Raw genomic sequence first — 20,652 nt, forward strand, 5'->3', positions numbered from 1 at the left:
GAGAAAATTCCTGTGAGCAGTGCATCGAGTGCGTATTGAACGCATGCCGACTAATTAAACGAGCTCCTTCAGTCGTCGTTAGACCTTTCAACCCTTCATGACATTAAGTGGCAGCCTGTTGTATGCGAAATGACCTCTAGGTGGTGTGAGCCCCCACACAAGGGTGCACATCTGGCTCCTCTTTATGTCCATGGTGGGCCGGGTGCTTAGGCTAAGTTCACACGACTTGCTAGCCATCCTCCAAAAGGTGGGTGAAGTTGGCCTCGCACACTAACACAAAATATTGGTGTCCACGGTCATCAGGCTGCTCACCTTCATGGACCAGTTTTGTCTCTCGTGAAGCATTTTGTGCATGGGACTACGGAAGCTCCAATGCAGTTTGATGATAATACCCACCATCGCCTTCTCATTTTGCTCTTCCAATCTCCTCCTCCTCATGAGCCCATTCATCTTCCCCTCGCCGCCCAACACCACAACACTCCTTCCTTCATCCATTTTCGTCCTTCCCATGCTCTCTCTCATTTCCTCCCGCTTGCCCATTGCCTTGCCTGCGCCCCACGTCCAGTGCCGTCTCAGCCTCCCATGGCTTTTCTCCTCACAGCATCTTGTAGTTCGTGTCCATGGACAATTATCTTTGACCCTCAAAATTAGCGTCTCTGCTTTTCTATGCCGTAAGAGCTATTCTCGTCTAAAGCAACGCTAATTTTTTGACTATAAAGCCATCAACCATGTAGATTTCTAGCGAAGACAGTTGCTGAATTTCCATGGCTGCCCGGAGAGTGATTGATGTAGAATTCTAGTGGAGACAATTGCTGAATTTTCCCATGGCTGCCCGGAGAGTCTTCGATTATATTTCCAGAAATATTACTGATGACATTTACTTGTGTAGCTTGAAAAAGCAAACCGGGGTAAGCCTCAAATATATGATGGATTTTGGAGCTTTTCCCACCCCCAATAACTTGTTGGTCTCAGCTCAATTTCTCCACAAAGAATTGCCGATTCGACTTGCTCATAGAGTCGTTGAGTTGGAAAATTTGCCTTACGGGCTTTCCTTAAAAGATCACATATTAAAGGTACGTAACTTATCGTACGACTTTTCAAAAGTTGATTCTAGTAAAAAAATATTGTTTATAGCTGAAAAAATCGATCTCCGAGTTTACTTCTCTCTCTCTCAGACAATTTGCGATGGTCACATGCCATATAATAAAATCGTAACAGGTCAATGTGGCATGGTGACATGCATGTTTTGTGATTACAGTCTTGTTGCGCCAATACAGTGTGTGGGATCTCTGTTGACATTGGTCTCTTTATCTGCAGTTTTTATCAATGTAAAATGTCGAAGCGTTGTTAAAACTCTTGGAGCCACAAGCTGAAATAAACTCATGCCCATGTGTTCAGCTTTGAAATAAAGCATCGCTAAACAGAGTAGGTTCTCATATTCAATTTCGCAGGCTCCATCAAAACTAAACATTTCCAAGGGTTGCAGATCTGAGAGATCAAGGCAAGAATGAGGGCTAGATATATTGCATTTATATTTATGTAAATTCAAAACACTAGCATACTAGCTTTACAAGAAATTTTATGAGGAATGTCGTATAAAATATAAATTGAACAACATTGTAAGGTTTAAACGTCTACTTACTCCATGGAAGTTAAAGAGAGGTTGAAAGAACATCTCCAACTTTAATCAAGGCATGAAGCATGCTATTACAGCTTGCTTTTGTGCTTTGGATGATGCGCTTGATCCTTATATTGGATTTGAGTTTTGTTTCAAGTTAGAAACCGTATTAAGACACAATTGGAAGGGGACCTACGGTGGCAAAGATGAGGATGAGATAGCCTTATAATGCAAACATAACTCAAACCAAATTGCAGGCATATAATCCTGCTAGAGATTATAAGCAAATCCCGTAAAAATGACTGATGAACATCCCGAGGAGTACAGAGGAGAGAGTTCTTAACAAGGAATTTGCAGAAACGCTACCAAGAAATGGTTAAAGAGAGCATTGAAGTTAGATATTCATAGAGTTATTTCATAAAACATGATAACCTTTAATATATGGAAATGAAAGGCTTGTTGTAGTAGTTTAAGCTAATGCCAGCATATTGTAATTATATTATCCTCTTCTGGCGACTCACTTGCAGAACAGAAGCTCATCAAAATTCAAGTACTCTGCTTATAATGTGAACGCGATAGAAGAACTAACAGGTCAAAACAAAGATTATGAAAATTTGCGACCTCAAGAGGGGCGATAACCTTTCTGCAGATAAGAAGATGAATGCAAGGGAGGGAGAAAGAAAACGGGAGTGTTAAACAGTGATGAAGATTGCCACAAGAATAAGCAATAAGTTTGGAGAGAGCGACATGAAAGAGAAAGTACATCAATTGGCAGCCATGAGTGTTCAGTGCGAGCGTGATTATGCATCATCTCCTTCATTGTCAATAATCACTGATTTCCTTCTTTTGTTCAAAATCAGGGACATATTTCCTAAACTCGGGTATTAAAAACATTCCAAAACACACGCAATGTATACTTTACAACACGAGGCTTCAAAGCCTCTCAAGACTTCTTTGAGAGCGTGAGATTAACCAAGATGGAATGCTGCCCTTTTCCAGGGCTGCACTCTGTTTATCATTCTATGGAAATACAAAGCCACACATGTTCCATCAATTGGGGTCGATAAGATGATGGAGGGATCAATGTACTAAGTCTTGCCCAAGCGACCCACAATCCTGACCCTTTGCCACTCCAGGTCCTCTAGGTCCACCTTTGTCTCCTTCTCCATCTCCGACTCATCCTGTAGTGAGCCTCCCGGTCCCACCTGATAGAAACGCGGGGAACCAAGAGACTCCTGAAAAAAGTGTATCCGGAGTGGTACCTCTGTCCATGAGAACTATCCTGACCAGCAATGGGGGGTCCAGGGGCTCCGTAGTCCCTCCCACCAAGAGTCCAAGATTGCCTCCTCGATCTCCTGCATCCTAATACCTGCTCCTCGGAGGTTTGGGAGGGCTTGTCTATGGGCCTCTGTCTCTCTAGGAAGCTGTCTCCATGTCCCAAAGGATCTGGCCGGTCCCTTGTCCCACTGTGCCGATCCGATATGAGTTCGCTGCCCGAGCATGCGCCCCCCCGAGTATTTGTCTTTACTGGGCGACCTGGAGCACCTATCATTTATCACTCATCCCAACTTCATAATTCTGACTCATTATGAAGTTTCTTTTAACTTTTAAACCTATCAATTGTATTTAGACATCGAAAAATAATAAAAGGATACATCCTTCAAGTGGTTCTCTTACCGTAGTTGCCTACCAAATCAAACAATGGTTTTATATTTTATAAAAAATTGAATGAGAGAGAGAAACTATATACTCCTTAATGAAGCACGGTTTCACACAAAAAAAGGTATAAGAAAAGCATGTGTTTCTTATCAATGCTTCCAAGAGAATACCAAATAGAGTTTCATTTACGTGAAAACACTGATTGAAAAGCACAAACAAAATAGAGTTTGACATCTGGGTGCTAGATGAGAGGGTCTGTCACCACTGCCGCCTTCGACTTTGTTGGGTACTCCAAAATTGTGCCAAACGCTCGTCCAATGGAAGAAAGGATGGACTTGTATTCCCTCGAAAGCCCTGGGAAGCGAGGAACATGGTGAGTCGAGTCCATGTGCTCCACCGTGAATCCATGATACCAAGGGATGAGGTAAACCAAATGGGGTCCCAAGAGGATAGGGCTACGCTCCACGAGAGTGAGCGGTATCCGGGGAGCATAGTTGGAGGAGGAAAACACCACATCCATAGATAGTGACCTCTTGAATGTGATCACTGTCTAGTGCCAGGCTAGCCTAGATCCAGTCCCTAATCTACCTCCTTGAGGGAGTGAGGTTTACTATCCTACCTATGACAGCCCTGTCTTGTAAGAGATTCACTGCCTGCTGTACCAGTTGCTTATCTGTTGGTGACAGAAGAACTTTGACAGTTGGGGGAGTCGAGGTTGCTACCATAGAACCCCTCTGGCCAGACCAAAGTTCGCCACCATTGTCCTAGTCATCACTAGCAATAAGCAATAAACCGGGGCGCGAGGGAGGGGGGGTGGGGGGGGGGGAGGTGAGCTCGTAGGTAGAGGCATCACTTTGTGTATTCACATGAGCACTATATTCTTAAGGATGGTCTTTTGATGATGCATGGCAGACTTTGTGTCACAAAGCAGCTCAGGCAAAAAATTTTAACAGAGTCATGCCCCACCATATGCAGGACACAGAGGCATTGATGCCACTCTAAAGCAGTGGAGCATTTCGTCTATTGGCCATCTTTGAGGAAAGATGTTGAGGCATATGTGAAAGCATGCATCAATTGTCCAAAAGTTGAAATATGACAAGCAAAAGGTACCTAGATTGCCAGATAGGCCTTGGTAGAGCATTGCCATGGATTTTGTGTTTGATCTTCCTCGGACTCCAATTGGACATCATAGGGATCCGCATATGACCAACCTTTTCTGGAGAGGTCCCTTTGAAAACATGGGCACTACGCTGAATTTTTCATCCTCTTCCCACTCACAATCAGATGGACAGTCAGAAGAGGCAAATTCTACTGCTTTGGATCTTCTAAAATGCTATGTCTCAGAGCATAAGACAAAGTGGGAACAATTTTTGCCACTGGTTGAGTTTGCATATAACAACACCATGCATTCTTCCACAGGGAAGGCACCCTTTGAAATTGTTGAAGGTGGAAGAAAAGGTCTTTGAAGCAGATCGAAATGTGGAAAGTTTGGATGCAGCTTATAAGAAGGTAAAAGAAGCCCTTCAGAAAATCTAGGAAAAGCATAAGAGAGCAGCCGATCGTCACCACCGAGAGCTCCTTTTCAAAGAAAGTGATTGGGTTTTGCTGCGTTTTCAAAAAACAAAACTTCGGAATAAGAAAGGCGAAGAAAGGCTGTACATCAAGCTGAATATGAGGTACTATGGGCCATTTCAAGTGTTGCAGAAGATTAATGATGTAGCTTACATGCTGAAGCTACCACAGCATTGGACAATTCAAAATGCTTTTCATGTGAATTTGCTGAAACCTTTCCGTGGGGATGAGACTGAAGAGATGCCTGATGAGGAACAGCTTGAAGTGGAAGAGCAGGATGAGCTCTTGATTCCAGAGTAGATCTTGGCACATAAGGAAAGAAAGGTTAGTTATCTGGTGGAATTTAGGAATTATTGGATGCGAAGTGGATGGAGGAAGGTGAACTGACAAGTTCACCTGGGTTATTGCAACTCTACCTAGAAGAATTTCAGCTCGAGCTGACTGTGGTTGAGGCTTGTTCAAGGCTTAGTAGAGCAAAGGTCTAGAGCATTGCTTGATGCTCAAGAGGGGTGTAGCACCTTCACTCCCTCAGGACAGACAGGCTCACTTATCTAGAGTACATTGCATGTCTCACCCAAGGTACTGATTGAGAGCAGTATTTTTGCTGAGGAGTTGTTGCTCCCGCTGCCCGCCTGGCTGCTCCCGTTGCCCCCCTCAGCCTTCTCTCCTCCTCGCAGCCCCCCCACCCTCTCCTCCGCCTCTCCTCCCCGGCGCCTTCGCTGCCTCTCCTCCCCCACTTCCTCCCCTGCCATTGGTACCCTCTGCCCGTGCCTCCTAACCTGCCTCCTTCGTCACCTGCGCCTCCGTCTCTGTTGCCCCCCTCCGCTACCCGCACCTCCTCCCGCCTCCCTTGCCGCCTCTGCTGTCCCCTCCGCATGCGCTGTCCATTCCTCCCCCCCGCTGCTATCTCCGCCCCGCCTCCCCCGACTGCCCCCCGCCTCTTCATGCTTCTTTCCCGCCTTCCTTCTCTGCCTCCTCCTCCCCGCCTTCTCCACCCCCCCCTCACCTCATCTCCTCCTCCTCTCTACCTCATCCCACCCCCCCTCTTCGCCTCCTTTCTTCTAGTTCTCCCTCTTTTTCATTTGCAACAGGAGCATTTGTGTTTGTTAGGAGGCAGATCTTGGTGGTGACCTTTGGTCTGGCTAGAGGGGCTCTATGGCAGCACCCTCGAATCCCACAACCGTTAAGGTCCTTCTTTCTCCAGCCGACAAGCAACAGGTACAGCAAGCAGTTCAGTCCCTCTAGGACAAGGCGATTGTGGGCAAAATTGTGAGCACCACACCCACAAGGCGACGGGTGCGAGAGTGGAGCTTGGCTCTAGAGGGTGCCCACATTCAGGAGGTCACCGTCTATGGAAGAGGTGGCTTCCTCATCCAGCTGAGCTCCCCCGATACTACCTTGACACTTGTGGAGCAGAGCCCCTGTTACTCTCAAGTCGAGGTAACATGACCTCGGAAGGGTCAGTCGGCATTTTCCTTTAAAGGATCAATGTTTGTATTATATTTGTTTGGACTTTATGTAAATGATAAAAAAGGAATAAAGGTCAAAGTCCTTGGTGAGGGTGACATGGCACTAGACTAGGTAGATCTAAGGCTAAGGGACCTAAATGCATTAAATGTGCCTAGGGGCAAATGGTTTTAATGATATCCTAAGAGAAGGGTAAATGATGCATTAAGGAGGGACCCTAGAAAGAAGACATGTGGCATACTAGATCCATCTAGGGAATTTTGGGGCTTGGTGGAATTTAGAAGGCAGGAGCTTCACGTAACAACAGGATTTTGCTGAGAGCTTGCTACCACCGAGGTTGGTTGGGAGGAAAATTGAGGTGCCTATGCCCGTGAATCAAGAATCAATTAAGGAGCAAACAGATTAAGTTGTGTCAGCCCCATTCTCCTTGGCCTGCATATGTTGTACCTCTTCCCTTGGTACCATGGCTTTACAGTGGAGGACATGGACACGACACCATGTTCCCCGTTTTTCGACTACACTCCGCTTCCCAGGGCTCCCAAAGGAATATAGAGCCATTCTTTGGCACAATGCTAGAGTCTCCACCAGATTCGGCCGCATCAGTGGTAGCAGATGATGGGGTCCCCAGGATCAAATTGGTGGTTGAGAGCCCAGAGTCCCTCCCAGAGTTGATCCTCCTAAAGACCCTTGAAGGGGATACACTTCGCCAATGAGTGGAGATTTTTGGGTTACTAGGCTAGTGTCTTCGTTGCAGATAGATGGGTCACGTAGCCAGAGATTTCCCCTGCAGCCAAGGTCGAGCTCCTCCCCCCCACCCCCGCAGAGCGGGAAGAGTTAGCAGGCCAGAGCCTAGCACCCCCCCAGACAGGAGCAACAAGAGTCTCAGACCCTCTGGGTGTCCCATTCAGAAGGGGACTAGACCCATGTTAAAAAGAAAAAGAAACCAAGCAAGGCCTGAAAGCGTTGCAGGCAGAGGGCGTGCAAGGCCAGAGCTGGTCCCTCTTCCATGGACAACAGGTATGGTCGTTCAGACCTTCATTTTGATTCCATTTGTCATTTTTGAAGCTCTTTGTTGCTTTTTGTGGTTCAAAGTTCTCTCTTGGCAAGTCAGGCTGTGGACAGACACCCATACAGAGAGGGTGTGTCTAGATTGGTGCCAGAGGGACAATGTTGAGAATTTCTTCCTGCTTTGAGGTCACTTGTGTAGTTTGGGATGTGTTTTGTTGCATGGTTGCCCTGAGAGGCTGGACATTGGTTTGTGAGACTGCCAAACACTCTTGAGCTAGCTGGATGCCTGCATTGTCAGCTGTTGTCAGTTGGACACAGACATTAGTCTCGCCTTGGCAGTTGGGTGCTAGTGTGTGCTTGGGATTGGATGCCTATTGAAGCCAGGAATTGGCTTGGTCAGTAGAATTGCTAGTGTGGCAAAGTGCAAGGGTGAGCCCTTGTTGTAAAAGTAGATTCCATTGCGAGAAGAAATAAATAAATACCGAAAGGGGCACCAAAGTATTTGGGGCCAATCTGTGTCTCTTGCGTATGGTTTATGAGCAAGGGCACTCTAGCTTCCCTTTCAATGCTTTTAAAGTTTGTTTCTCAATGGTATTTAACTAATGGAAGTGGCTGGAAATGATGTATTGTGGCTGTGATTAGTGTGGATGTCAAGTTAGTTATGGTTTACAGCCCTTTAGCTTGCTAGAGGACGGTTTCAACATCAGCATATAGTGGATGGGTTTCTTCTAGTTTGGAAAGAATACAAGATCTTCTTGTGCTCCTCTCCTTGTGGTTTTCTTGAGAGGAGGGGGAGGAGGAAGAAGAAGAGAGAAAGAGGAGAGAGGGCCAAGAGGAAATAAAGTGGAAGGACCTTGAGGTTTTAGCTTGCATTGTTTGTTGCATGTTATCTCTAGGTGTCCCCGCTCTCCAGCCATTTTGCTCCCCAGTGTGGGCATTGAGTCAGCTCTTGTGCTCAACCCTCGTCCTTCCCATCTTCTCTTTTTGTAGGATTAAAGTTTCTCGTGATATCTGTGCAGTTTCTTACAATGTTGAGTATTTGTCTTCGGGGTAAGATGTCCTCCAATGTGTCAGCAAGAGACTGCAAGACTAGGCAAGTTGAGCTGTTTCCACTTTGTCATCAACTTCAGCTCTTACAGGAACATTTTTTGTGGTAATTAAAAAGACATTTTTCTGGTTCAGTTCCTTGGTAATATTGATTTTGATGTCAAATGAAAAATAGACCATGTAGTGTAAACTAGATGCATCTAAACTGTCATCAGGAGTATGCATGAAGTACAAAGTCTTTTACATCTATTGAGTTTTATGGACATGTTCAACAATTAGAAGGGAAAAAATGAACAGCCAGGTACTAAGGTTCTGACACACCCTTGCCTGGCCTCTATGTTGACACAGCCACGGTGGAATGCTACTTGAAACAAGGTGTATATGTACAGTGAGCATCATCTTGTCACATTAAATTCTAGTGCAGATGCCTGGAGTGCAGGAAGTATATGCTGGAAATCTTTAGAGATATGACTCTGGAAACAGTGACCGAACCTATTTGTCTGGTTCTAAATGTAGAGAGCTTCATATTATTGTCAATGGATTTCTTTGGACATATTGACATTTGTCTAGAAAGTCTTCTTGTGGAATGTTCATTTCTTCCAGGACCCGCATCAGAAATATTCCGCTTGAGTTTGTTTTTAGCTTTTCTATAGTTGCATAACTCTGCTCTATATTTCAATCTATTTCTTCCCTTTCTTTGCCTTTGACGGGCCACAAGTTTGGTTATATTTGCAGTAATCGGTAGGTAATGAAAAGATCTAGAGCCGCTCAACCCTTGTCGTCATGTTAACATTTTTTTAATGCTGAGTTCAGCAAACATAAGGAGAACCTTGGTTGTCTTTTTTATATAACATCGATCTCTTAATACAGGTGCGTGACTGGTATGTGGATTCATTCAAAGATTTATGGAATTTTCCAGAAGTTCAAAACAATCATGATGAGTTAAAATTTGCTGAATTGTTACAACGAGTTAAAATGAGACACAATGATGTTATACCCACAATGGCTATGGGAATCCAAGAACTAAAACATGACTCGGGCTCCAAGATGGCTTTGAACGATTTTCCAGAGATCCACCAATTTCTTGATCGGTTTTATATGTCTAGAATCGGCATTCGTATGTTAATAGGTATCTTTCTAATTGCATAGATATTGATCCTTTTTCAATAAATAGTGCAACTTATGCATCTATTAGGCTTACATATTTTACAACAAAAGAAATGGTTGCAAAGCTGAGTACAAGGAGTGTTTTTTCCCAGATCAGCATGTGGCCTTGCAGAAATCCACCAAACGACCTCCAGGTTATGTAGGCCTCATTTCTACTCAGGAATCCCCCATGGATGTTGCACAGAATGCCATAGATGATGCACGTGCAGTCTGCATGCGCACATATGGTAGTGCTCCAGAAGTGCATGTATATGGCGATCCAAAGTTCACATTTGCGTAAGTTTACCATTTAAAGTGGCGATTTGATAGAGATGGATTTTTGTTAATAGATTAATTTCCAAGTCACCTTTTAGTTTCCCCTTGGGCAAAAGTGCTTTTGCTTAATGCTCATTGCCTTCTATTTTGGCTACTTTAAATGAATGAAAGGACAATGTTCTCAGGTATGTACCCACACATCTACACCATATGATGTTTGAGTTGGTAAAGAACTCACTTCGTGCGGTTCAGGAGCGGTTTATGGATGCTGATCAAGAGTGCCCTCCAATAAGAGTTGTGGTTGCAGATGGACTAGAAGATGTTACTATCAAGGTATGATTTTTCTTTGTTTAAGGGTTTCGTCTCTTAAGTTTGGAACCTTGCAGTTTGGATGCTGAACTTTACAAAATTTTTCCATAAATATGCTCAGGAGAACTAAATTATGTTGATGGTTGGTTCTCAAATCCCTAAGAGAAATATTACCAAATATGTTTAAAGAGATATGTATGAATATGGCAATTACTAGTCTGTGGTGAAATATGTAGCTTGGAAGCTCAATACTCATGACCCCATTTGGACACGATGTGGACACAAGTCAAGCACAAGAATAAATGGAGCCACTCTTTTGCAGGTATCAGATGAGGGAGGTGGGATTCCTAGAAGTGGGGTTTCCAAAATTTGGTCTTACTTGTATAGCACTGCAAATGGTCCTTCCAAATCTGATCAGTTGCAAGGTACACGTATTGTAATGGCTGGTTATGGCTTTGGGCTTCCAATATGTAGACTTTACGCAAGATACTTTGGTGGTGACTTGCAAGTAATATCAATGGAAGGCTATGGTAAGTTTGAAGTACAATATATATCTATTTGCAATTGTTTATGTGCTTGTGTATACTAGATTTTCAAGTGCGTTCATCAAGAAATCATGTACAAATCTACGACAAACTTGCAAACCAAATTCTGTTTCACTGTTTGATCCATGTATCGGATATAGGTCTATAGAATACGTAACCTATGCCAGCAATAGATCAAAATTCATGCCCATCCCCAAGTTAGGGCATTCAACATCACGATCATCCCACGAGCACTTTTTGCTAGCATTTGATACTACTGGACCAACACTAGAAAAATGACATCTTGGCTGTCTGAACTTGACCTGAAAGCTTAACTTGACCTCTAGAATTCACAACAAACCACAACAGCTAGCTTCAAAAATGATCTCACTTCAGAAACTGGAAATAGAATCCATGCGATTGAACTAGAACTAGAGGAACTAGCTGGAAATCTATTTGGAGATGGAGAGAGAAACGAGAGAGAAGGCACATGCACTAGGGGCCAGAAATAAAGGAGGTCTTTATTCCAATAGGAAAGCCGTTTACAACCGGCTCACAGAGGAGCTTGAATTTGATACAACTCAAACTCTCATGGAATACAAAGAGCAGGATTGCTCTCTAATTAATAAGCTTGGCACTCAGCCTGAGAGTTAGGTGTTCCCTAAAAGCTGGTACCTGCTTTTAGGCAAAATAGGCCGACTTTGCCTAGAAAGTAATATCTTTCTTGTTCAATTAGGCAATTTCCTTGCTTTTAGACGTGTGGGCACTCTTTTAGGTTGCTTGCTCCCTTGCCATGTGCTTTCTCTCCAAAATTGGGCACTCCATATATGCTTTTCTCTTGTGGGACCTTCTTTTTGTGCTTTTCTCCTTAAAAACATTGGACTTTTTGCACTCTCTAATGTCCTACACAATCATTAAACAATATTCAGCACTTTAGCCCCTTAGAGGTTAGCTAATGCATGCATTCTCATTCTTGGACTAATCCTAGTCCTTTGTGGGTATTTCCATAGTGCCCACTGACCAATTTAAAACAAAGGAAAATAAGCTTGCTCTAGTCACCAAAATCAACTTCCTTTGACCGGAGTCAATAACAAGGTTTCGCTTTATTTCTTGAGAGAAGTACAATTTCATGACATCCCCTTGGCTTCTAGGCTGTTATCCTCAACTGAAAAGGTGCTCTGAGAAAAACTGCTCATCCACTCACTTGGCATGGTTGCAGGTTATACTCAGGAAATAAAAGCTTCTTTATTCTCAATCTATATGGCGCACATAAAACAATAATCGAGTAGCCTTCTTCCTCAAATCCAAGTGCGACTGCAAATTCTAGCTTACAGTAGTAAGTGATCGTTGCCAATGAGACTCATGGATCTAGGAAGCGTCAACAGACATAGTTACAGCTTCATACACAAATCAACTCACCTGTTAGCAATTAGCCTTGGTATGAGCCTTGTAGGTCAGGTCAACTCTATGAGTTGACTTCTTTACGGTAGGCAGCCTTAAGGGAAGTTTTGGATTTGTGAGCTCTCCTTGAGCCACGTGTTCAATTGTAGGTCTTCGATCTTGGGTTGATCTCAAGGGCTACAAACACTCTTTCCAAATTTGAGTTTTCTTTTCTTAAATAAGGGCTTTCATCTGCTTTTCATAGATTCTTGCTTTACAATCTATGTAATTTGTGGTTCTATCTGTGTTATCGTTGCTGCATGCGCTTAGATGGCCCATGTAAGTGTTGGCCCGTAGGCTCCAGCTGGTAGACAATCATCCACCAGAGAGAGTTGAAGCTGGGAGCAACCTCAAAAGTGTAATGGAAAGGGCAGCCCAAAACGAAGCTCTGGACTGGAGGGAGTTTGCTTGGAAATTATACTGCCGCATAGAAGAAGAAAGGCGTGAAAGAGGTAACTAGGAGAAGGTAAACAGGAGGAAATTTGAAAATCTAGAAATGTAGTGAGCTGTGTGTGAGATATAAAGTCGATGAAGTGACCGGAATCTCATGTGGGATGGTAGATCAGATGGCAGCTTTGTCTTGACTAAAGAAATTGAGGACTTCATCTTATGATTTTACCATAGACACGAAACATCATCAGATGAACTCCCATCTAAAGGGAATGAATCCAAGCGCTGACTTACATGAGAAGTCCATCTTGACAGAAAGTCTTGCAACAATTGGGATCGAAGGAAGTTAGCGTTGTTCAATGGTGAGTCGGTGACTATGGGAAGGAGATGCTCTAAATGAGCTTTTCTCGATCGGATTGAGACTTGGGTGATATCCAGCGATCAGCATCAACAGATCGTGGACAAACGATTGCAACTCTTTCCTAGACGACCACAAGTGAGAATCTCATCGTGTTTGACTTCATAGCTCCACCGCTTCTCAATGTTAAAGAAGTGATCGTCTGTTCATAGAGCTAGCGCAATTTGGGTCTGTCATAGAAAGCTTCTTAGCCGCAAGAGGAGAACAAAATTACTCTATCGACCACATCCTAGAAGCAAAGGCAAAATGAGAGATCAACGAAGATCTTTTGGCTATATCATTCGGTGAAGACGAGGTTGGCATTATTGGGGTGGCCCTATCCAAAGATTTGATGAAGGGTGCAGGTGCCGTATTGACAAAGAACATCATATGCCTTAAATCTTATGTGTTACCGGTCTCAGAAATGCTTAGGTACGCGCTCAACTTAGTAGCTTGGAAGATCTTGCACGCCCAGGTACAGCCTTACGTGCGCGACTTCAAGCTTGCCTTCCAACACTATTGCATACATGCCGGAGTAAAAGCTATCATTGAGGAGCTGGAGAAGAACTTACGCTTGTCTAAAGAGGACACGGAACCATCGATAATGACGCTACACGGGTTTGGCAACACGTCTTCCACCTCAGTTTGGTATGAATTATCGTATCATTCAGCTCGACTCTACTACGATCTACACCGACAGCCAAGTGCTTTGGCGTTGCTAGAAACCTAGTGTTTCATGCGTGCACCAAGCATATTGAAGTCCACTATCACTATGCTCGAGAGCGACTGTCTAGTGGAGACATCCAGTTGTCCTATGTTCCCACCGAGGACAACTTGGCAGATCTTTTCACGAAAGCTTTACTGCGGCCCAAGTTTAAGGCATTTCGACATGCTTTATACTTGGCTTCTTTTGTTACGTGAGGGATCACTCTGTACATATCATAGGTTGCTATATCCCTTTTAGACGAATATGTGCAACCATGATGTCGTTTCCAAGTATTCCTGAGATATTTCCAGGATATTTCAGCCATACCATGGAGAGGGGTTTGTTAGCACTTAGCCATGGTATGAGTCTTGTAGGTCAGGTCAACTCTATGAGTTGACTTCTTTGGTCAACCATATGGTTGACTTGGGGGCCATATAAGCCACCCTTTGTGTTTTTCTCCATCCCATTTGAGCAGTACTAGGTTTTGCTCCAGGTGGTTGTTTGCTTCCCGCACTCCACTCCTATTCCATTGCTTCTTGCACCCAACATCACCCAAATCAAGCGAGTATTCCGTAATCAATGTTGCCCAATGATATCAAAGATAAGACACTGATTTCCAACATGAGCATTGTGTTATATCAAAGTAAATAGACGGCAATCAAGCGCTACTCATAAGATCTTTCCAATTGGCTCTTGGTGATCAAACCTAGCTATAGATATTTTGAGTTATGAACTGGACCGTCACCTCCTAGGAAGAAGGTAAGGCTTGTGTGCTGATACCACTGAAACCTGAACTTGACCTGAAAGCCTCGAGAATTCACAACAAACCACAACAACTAGCTTTGAAAATGATCTCACAACAACTGCTTTCAAAACAATCTCACTTCAAAAACTGGAACTAGAGTCCATGCGAGAACTAGAATTAGAGGAACTAGATGAAAATCCATTCTCCATATGAACGTAGAGGGAAAACTTGAACTCACTCCCATGTCTTCACAGTTGCAATGTTCTCACAATCGTCATGATCCTGGAGTGCAAAGAGAGAGAAGACACATGCACTAGGGCCCATAAATAAGGGCTACCTCTCCTTTTCCCCCCGAAGGTCCTTATTCCAATAGAAATTTTGATTTACAACTGGCTCACAGAGGAGCATAAATTTGATACAACTCGAATTCTCATGGAATACAAAGAGCAAGATTTCTCTCTAATTTATAAGCTTGGCACTCAGCTTAAAAGCTTGGTTTTCCCCAAAAACGTAGTTTCTTTTAGCTAAAATAGGCTGACTTTTCCTAGAAAGCATAGCTTTCTTCTCCCAATAGGCGATTTCCTTGCTTTTAGCCCATGTGGGTCCTCTTTTAGGTTTCTTACCCCTTTCCATGTGCTTTTTCCCCAAAAGTAGGTGCTTCATATCTACTTTTCTCTTGTGGGACTTGCTGTTTGTAGTTTTTGTACCCTCCAAGGTCCCACACAAGCATTAAACAATATCCAACAGTTTAACCCATTAGAGGTTAGCTAATGCATGCATTCTAATTCTTGGACTAATCCTAGTCCCTTGTGGCATCCCCACAATGCTCACTAAAGAATGTAAAACAAAGGCAGGCAAACTTGCTTTAGTCAACCAAAGTCAACGTTATTTGACCGAAGTTAATAAAAAGGTTTCTCTTTTTTTTCTTGGGGAGAAGTACACTTTCGTGACACTGTCCAATTGTGGGAATATTGTTGGGTTGAAAACCTTCACTCAAGGCCCTCCTCAAATGGATGCCCAGAAGCTCTTTACATAGCTCATCTATTGCAAGTCCTGTTCTAGGTATAGTCTTTGACCCAATGCATTTAGCCATGTAGGTGGCTTACGTGCATCTATCTCTTTTGAGTCGTAACTTGTAGTTATGTAAGAGGAAAATACATTTAAGTCTTGATGGGTTTCAAGTTGCTCGAGATGAATTTAAGACATTGATGGATGTGAAATGTTGAAGCTTTCATGTGCATGGTACTTAGTGAAGAGTGCAACTTTCCATCCCAATTCAAGCACAAGGGGGAAAACAATGTGCAAATGTTATAGGATGACTGCATCTAAAGTCTGTATAATTCCCCCATCATGAGTTTGCACCTTGCAAGTTGCCTGGCACACTACCAAGTCTCCCCACTCACCAAAGAAGGTGGGGAGTCGGTGTCTTCCTCGAACTAGAAACGTTGCGCTCCTATAAGCCAAGCAACCATCTCCAATGTGAACAATTGACATGAACATTGTTGTCATGAGATAATCCTAAGCGTGCACCTCCAAATCTTTTGGACCATCCACCACCACTCTAGGTATTGCTGAATTGACTTCTAAACATCTATTGTTAAGTAGTGGAAATTCAAGACATGGTCACATGGGGAGACGCATAGGAGATCTTTAGTGGCGAGGGCCAAAAACTAGAGAGGACATTGAGTTGGGGTATGGGATACCAGTGGGCAATGGAGCGGATGTAGACACATGAGGCCTCCCTCTAGCCAGCATGCTTCATTAGCCATCTTAATGAGTCCCCTCCCTAGATAGAGTCCCACATAATTCTTTGTAAAAGCCATCAAGAGAGATGGCATCTTATCACTCTACAATTTCTTAAGGCTGTTCAACACCTCCTGCTTATCCATGAGTTTCTTCTGTTGCTTGTGAACTCAACTGGAGAAGAAAGACTCCTCTCACATAGATACCCTCTAGTGCCAAGCTTTCCTAGATATCGGACTCCTTGTGGGCGTGAGTCCAACAAACCGTCCCACGAAAGCTCTGTCCTGAAGTGACTGTATGGCATTCTTCACTAGTTGTATGTCCTCCAGGGAAAGTATTATCCGAAGGGTTGTGGGAGTTGAGGGAGCCAGACCATTCCCAGAGTCTAGAAACAAAGTCTAGAAACAAAACGCTGTGCTGCAAGTCGGAAGGGGAAGGCGGGAAAGGAAATGAAAAAGGGGCTGTAAAGAGTAGGACCCACACGAAAAATCCAGCCAGAGGGGCTTGGGCAGGAAAAAGGCTCAAGTCTACCTCTAAGGCGGGTCACCCCATTGGCAAGAAGCACCAGCAGTGAAAAAAATGCACAGGGCAGCATTCCGAAGGAGAAGGTACCTCAGAAGGCTGCAAACAGAGCCGGAAAAGCCCCTCGAAGAGGCTATTTAGAGTGCCAGCTTAGTTTGTTTGTTTGTTTGTTTTTTTTTTGGGGGGGAGGGGGCTGCTATCAAATAGCTAGCAGCCAAGGCAGCACGGGCAGCGCTAGGAGGTGCAGAACCTGTGCGAAAAACGAGGCTGGAAGACATGGGAGAAACAAGGGTGGAAGCAGAGGGAAGGCAAAAGTAGAGACGGGTGGAGGTGGAAGGGATGAAGGCGAAAGGGGCAAGCTATGGCGATGGAGGGAGGCGGGCTGGTAGTGCATAGTGCACCCCAACGATGGAACTTGAGCAGACAGAGTGAAATCTAGGGAAAGAAATTCTAAAACATGTTCTTTCGCCTAAACTTGGCTGGTACCTCACATGTGAGCTTTCCATACAGAGGACTATTCTTGTCTGGTATTCGTCAACTTTCTAAACTATCTTGAAAGTCATCCCTTGTAACAGTATGAATGACTTGGTGGTGTGTATTGAAGTGTCACTGTATTAGTGATCACATTGCAGATTTGTATTGTTTTATGCATCGTCATTTTAATTCTTACCTATGCAATGCAGGGACAGATGCCTATCTACACCTAAACAGGCTGGGTAATGTACAAGAGCCACTTCCATGAGGTAGGATATGTATTGGCATGTTAACAGTTTTGTTCCGATCTCTGTCTGACTACATCCACAAGGAACATGAATTCTTAAATGTCTTAGATAATTTTCATTGGACAGAGTATTGTGGAATTTTGTACCCTAAACATGGGAATTCAATTTTTTGACACATATACATAATAATATATGATCCAAGTAGCTCATTGAATTAGGACCTTACAAATAGGGGCAGGATGTTGTTTAGATGAAGAGGCTGTGTAGTTAGATGGCATAAAAACTTTACATATCTGTATCCTTAACATTAGTATGTACAGTGCTTGAAAGTTCTAAGAGTTTAAGCTTTCATATGAACCATTAATCATTTCCAAATGGTCGCCCAATGAGTGGGCTTGGCTGTCAATTCACATTTATATTAAAGGCTGAGGACTTGCATGTTGACCACGGCATTTTGTGACGAACAATATGGGCTCCTGGGCACTGTGGAGAGCAAAGCTTGTGGCTGGAGAAGTTTGTTTGTCCTGATTTAAAGATCTGCACAAGGCCATAATAGGTAGGCAAATGCAGTTAGCTCAAAGGTTTTTTAATTTACAATTTTGAGGCCAGTATGTACCAATGTCACCATTAACATTCCCTTGCAAGAAGAAGTTATATATTCCTGCAACTTCATGTTGTATACTGATTTTCATCACTACTGATGATAAGATATTATTTGGGCAAGACATTGTTGCAAAAGATACTTGACCAGTACATATGCTCAACGCTGTCTTTGAAAGATCAGTGGAGTCAATTTGCCTCACTTTGAATTCTAACCGCTAATCATCTCAAAATGGCTATCCATTTGTGGCTTTTCCTGTCCGTTACAAAGGTTGAGGAGTTACAACACTTGCATATCAATTACCTGCCTAGAGATTATTTTTCAATCATGGAATTTGGTGTCTATTGCAAAGCTATGGTTGCCGAAACCTTTTTGTCTTTAATATTCAATGGTGGCACAAACATTGATGTATAACGCTTTCAAGGTAGTTTTCTTTCCTGTTCTACTCCTACATGTCAGCTAGCAAATTCTTGGAACAAAACGTGTCGCTCAAATTAAAATGTCATGCCACAATTTTGCGAACTTGTAATAATTTGAAATCATGTATGGAGTGAGTTGACATAGGAGACACGAGAAAATTCCAAGGAAATGAAGGTAGGAAACCATGATGCTTCTTGCTCATAGGAATCTTTTGACAAGTTCTCTAGTACAATACAATACCTTGGAACCTTCAAAATTATATTGAAATATTTTGTTATGTTATTTGTATGATAATAGCTACTTATAATGTTTGACATACCATAACATCCAAGTGAGTAAAATAATAAAGCTAGTGTACAAAAACTCATTAGGGCATTTTTTCCACATCATTGGTCAATCTTTTTAGGCTAATGAGGATTATTGAGGGCAATAAGGTGGCATGTATGTGGCCTTGTCGTCGTAACCAAGTTATGTGGCACGTGTTGATTGCGGACACGCAAAAAACACTTGGCAATTTAAATTTTCTAGACTATGTATGTGAAAAGAGTTGTCTGAGACACCTTGTTTGTACTCTTTCAGAGTGATGATGGCTCTATAACTAAGTTTGCCATTTTCCTATAATGCTATGTTTCATTATTCTTACTTACGAACCATCCCATGCAACAATTCTCATCTCTGTATATGCACGAACACAATAAATTGGCAATCGCCACCATTATAAAAGCTATTCCAATGCAAATAAAATGTAAGTTCAAGCCTTGATTAGTAAATAATATGATAGGGGAACAATGGATAAAGTCAGAAGAAATACATAGAGGATATTCTAGCGTTACAACAATCGCCAAATGTCCTCTTTTGCCACACTTGTAGCACTTGCTCCGATTCTTCTTGGTCTTCTCTTGAGATAAAAGGGTTGTGTTGCTAGTTCCACTTGTAGTGACTTGCAACTTTGCCCTGGGCTAAGGTCATCCATGACTAGCTTTTGTCAATGGGTGTTGCACTGACCTCTCTCCAATTTGCGGGACTTATTCTCATCAAGCTATCTCCAACTTACGACATCGTCTCTTGGGCCTTATAGTGTCAGGCCCCAGTTAGTCAGTTAGACTTCAATGATCTATCCTCTCTATTGCTTGAAGATGAGTCAGTACTTTTGCCCCTTCATCTACATAATACTATGGGCTAAAATGATATCGTCTCACGCTAAATTCCATCCCTACCAAGAAATACTGCTCCTAGTCGGTCCAAAGAGCCACTAAGGACCGGGATGGAAAGCAGCCTTGAACTAGACTTATAGTCAAGGAGCAGCAGCCTACGGCACCACAAATCACCCTGGATCGCAATCAAAATAGTAGCCATAAATGACGTTGCTATGCCCTAAGATCGATCTCAACAAACAGGTCATGGGAATGCACAAACTCTACACAGCAATGCCTTTAATAAAACTAACATCTTATGCTTCCCTCTCTTGGTCTAGAGCAGCCTGAAGTATGATACCATGTGAGAGTGATGAAATGCACAAAAGCAAGCGAGAGAGAGAGATAGAGAGAGAGAGAGAGAGAGAGAGAGGAAAAACATCCAATGGTTCAAGAGAGGAACTGGATCCAGTGGATGCTAGAAAAGGGAGGAGGCTGGCTCTATAAATAGAGCAACAAGACTACTGACCTGGGGGCCTGATCTGGCTAAACTAGGCAGTAGGGCTTGGCCTACTACCCAACCCTATATAAGGGCTTGCCAAGCGCCTAGGGTCTACCCCAACTGGCCCTACCAACCCATTGTTTTGGGTCTAAAATGCCCTCCTACCAACCCTCTAAAGGGGCATCCTATCCTAGCTTGAAAGGGGCAGGCACATCCACAAATAAGCCCTCTCTCTTTAGGTCTAACCATATACTCTAACAACTATGCCATATATCATGGCTTCATATTCTCATTCCATCACAGGTGGATCACCACGCTTGCAAAGCAGGTCATAGATTTGTGTGGCCTCTACCTTGGAGACTTGGTGCATCTTGTAGTATTGATTATTAGTAGTCTTGAGATACAAGATGGACTCTCGTTTGATGTGTGGGCTTTGGATTTATTTGATGCTATGCCATAATATTATTATTTTTGGGAGCAAGCCATATTTGAATGCTATGACATATACCACAAGAAACAAGACATCTCCCAAAAACACGGAAATGAGATTCTAGATCCACCAGGCAAAAATGGTAGAGAGGTGAAATCTGCTTCCACTTCGAAATCGTGTCCCTAGTGGACAAGTTACCAAACTATGAAAGCCTCCATAAGATGAAATTCAAGTAATTTAAGGGTGTAGTAGCCCAAGATCTGTGAAAATGACCA

At 43.2% G+C, this 20,652-nt stretch overlaps 1 protein-coding gene across 1 annotated transcript; it reads left to right on the forward strand.

Annotated features, from left to right (window-relative positions):
• The first annotated feature begins 296 nt into the window (after window positions 1-296).
• Window positions 297-17,997, forward strand: LOC147892523 (pyruvate dehydrogenase (acetyl-transferring) kinase, mitochondrial-like). The gene is made up of 6 exons (XM_087387182.1): window positions 297-1,073; window positions 9,242-9,500; window positions 9,631-9,814; window positions 9,979-10,126; window positions 10,425-10,632; window positions 17,253-17,997. Exons 1-6 carry the CDS (start codon window positions 825-827, stop codon window positions 17,309-17,311), a joined length of 1,107 nt encoding a protein of 368 aa, XP_087243308.1. The 5' UTR covers window positions 297-824; the 3' UTR covers window positions 17,312-17,997.
• Window positions 17,998-20,652: the final 2,655 nt, after the last annotated feature.

The sequence above is a fragment of the Dipteris shenzhenensis genome, chromosome 16 (genome assembly GCF_047967505.1).
Source record: "Dipteris shenzhenensis isolate YYH24624 ecotype China chromosome 16, Dip_SZ_1.0, whole genome shotgun sequence".
In the NCBI taxonomy this organism is placed as follows: domain Eukaryota; kingdom Viridiplantae; phylum Streptophyta; class Polypodiopsida; order Gleicheniales; family Dipteridaceae; genus Dipteris; species Dipteris shenzhenensis.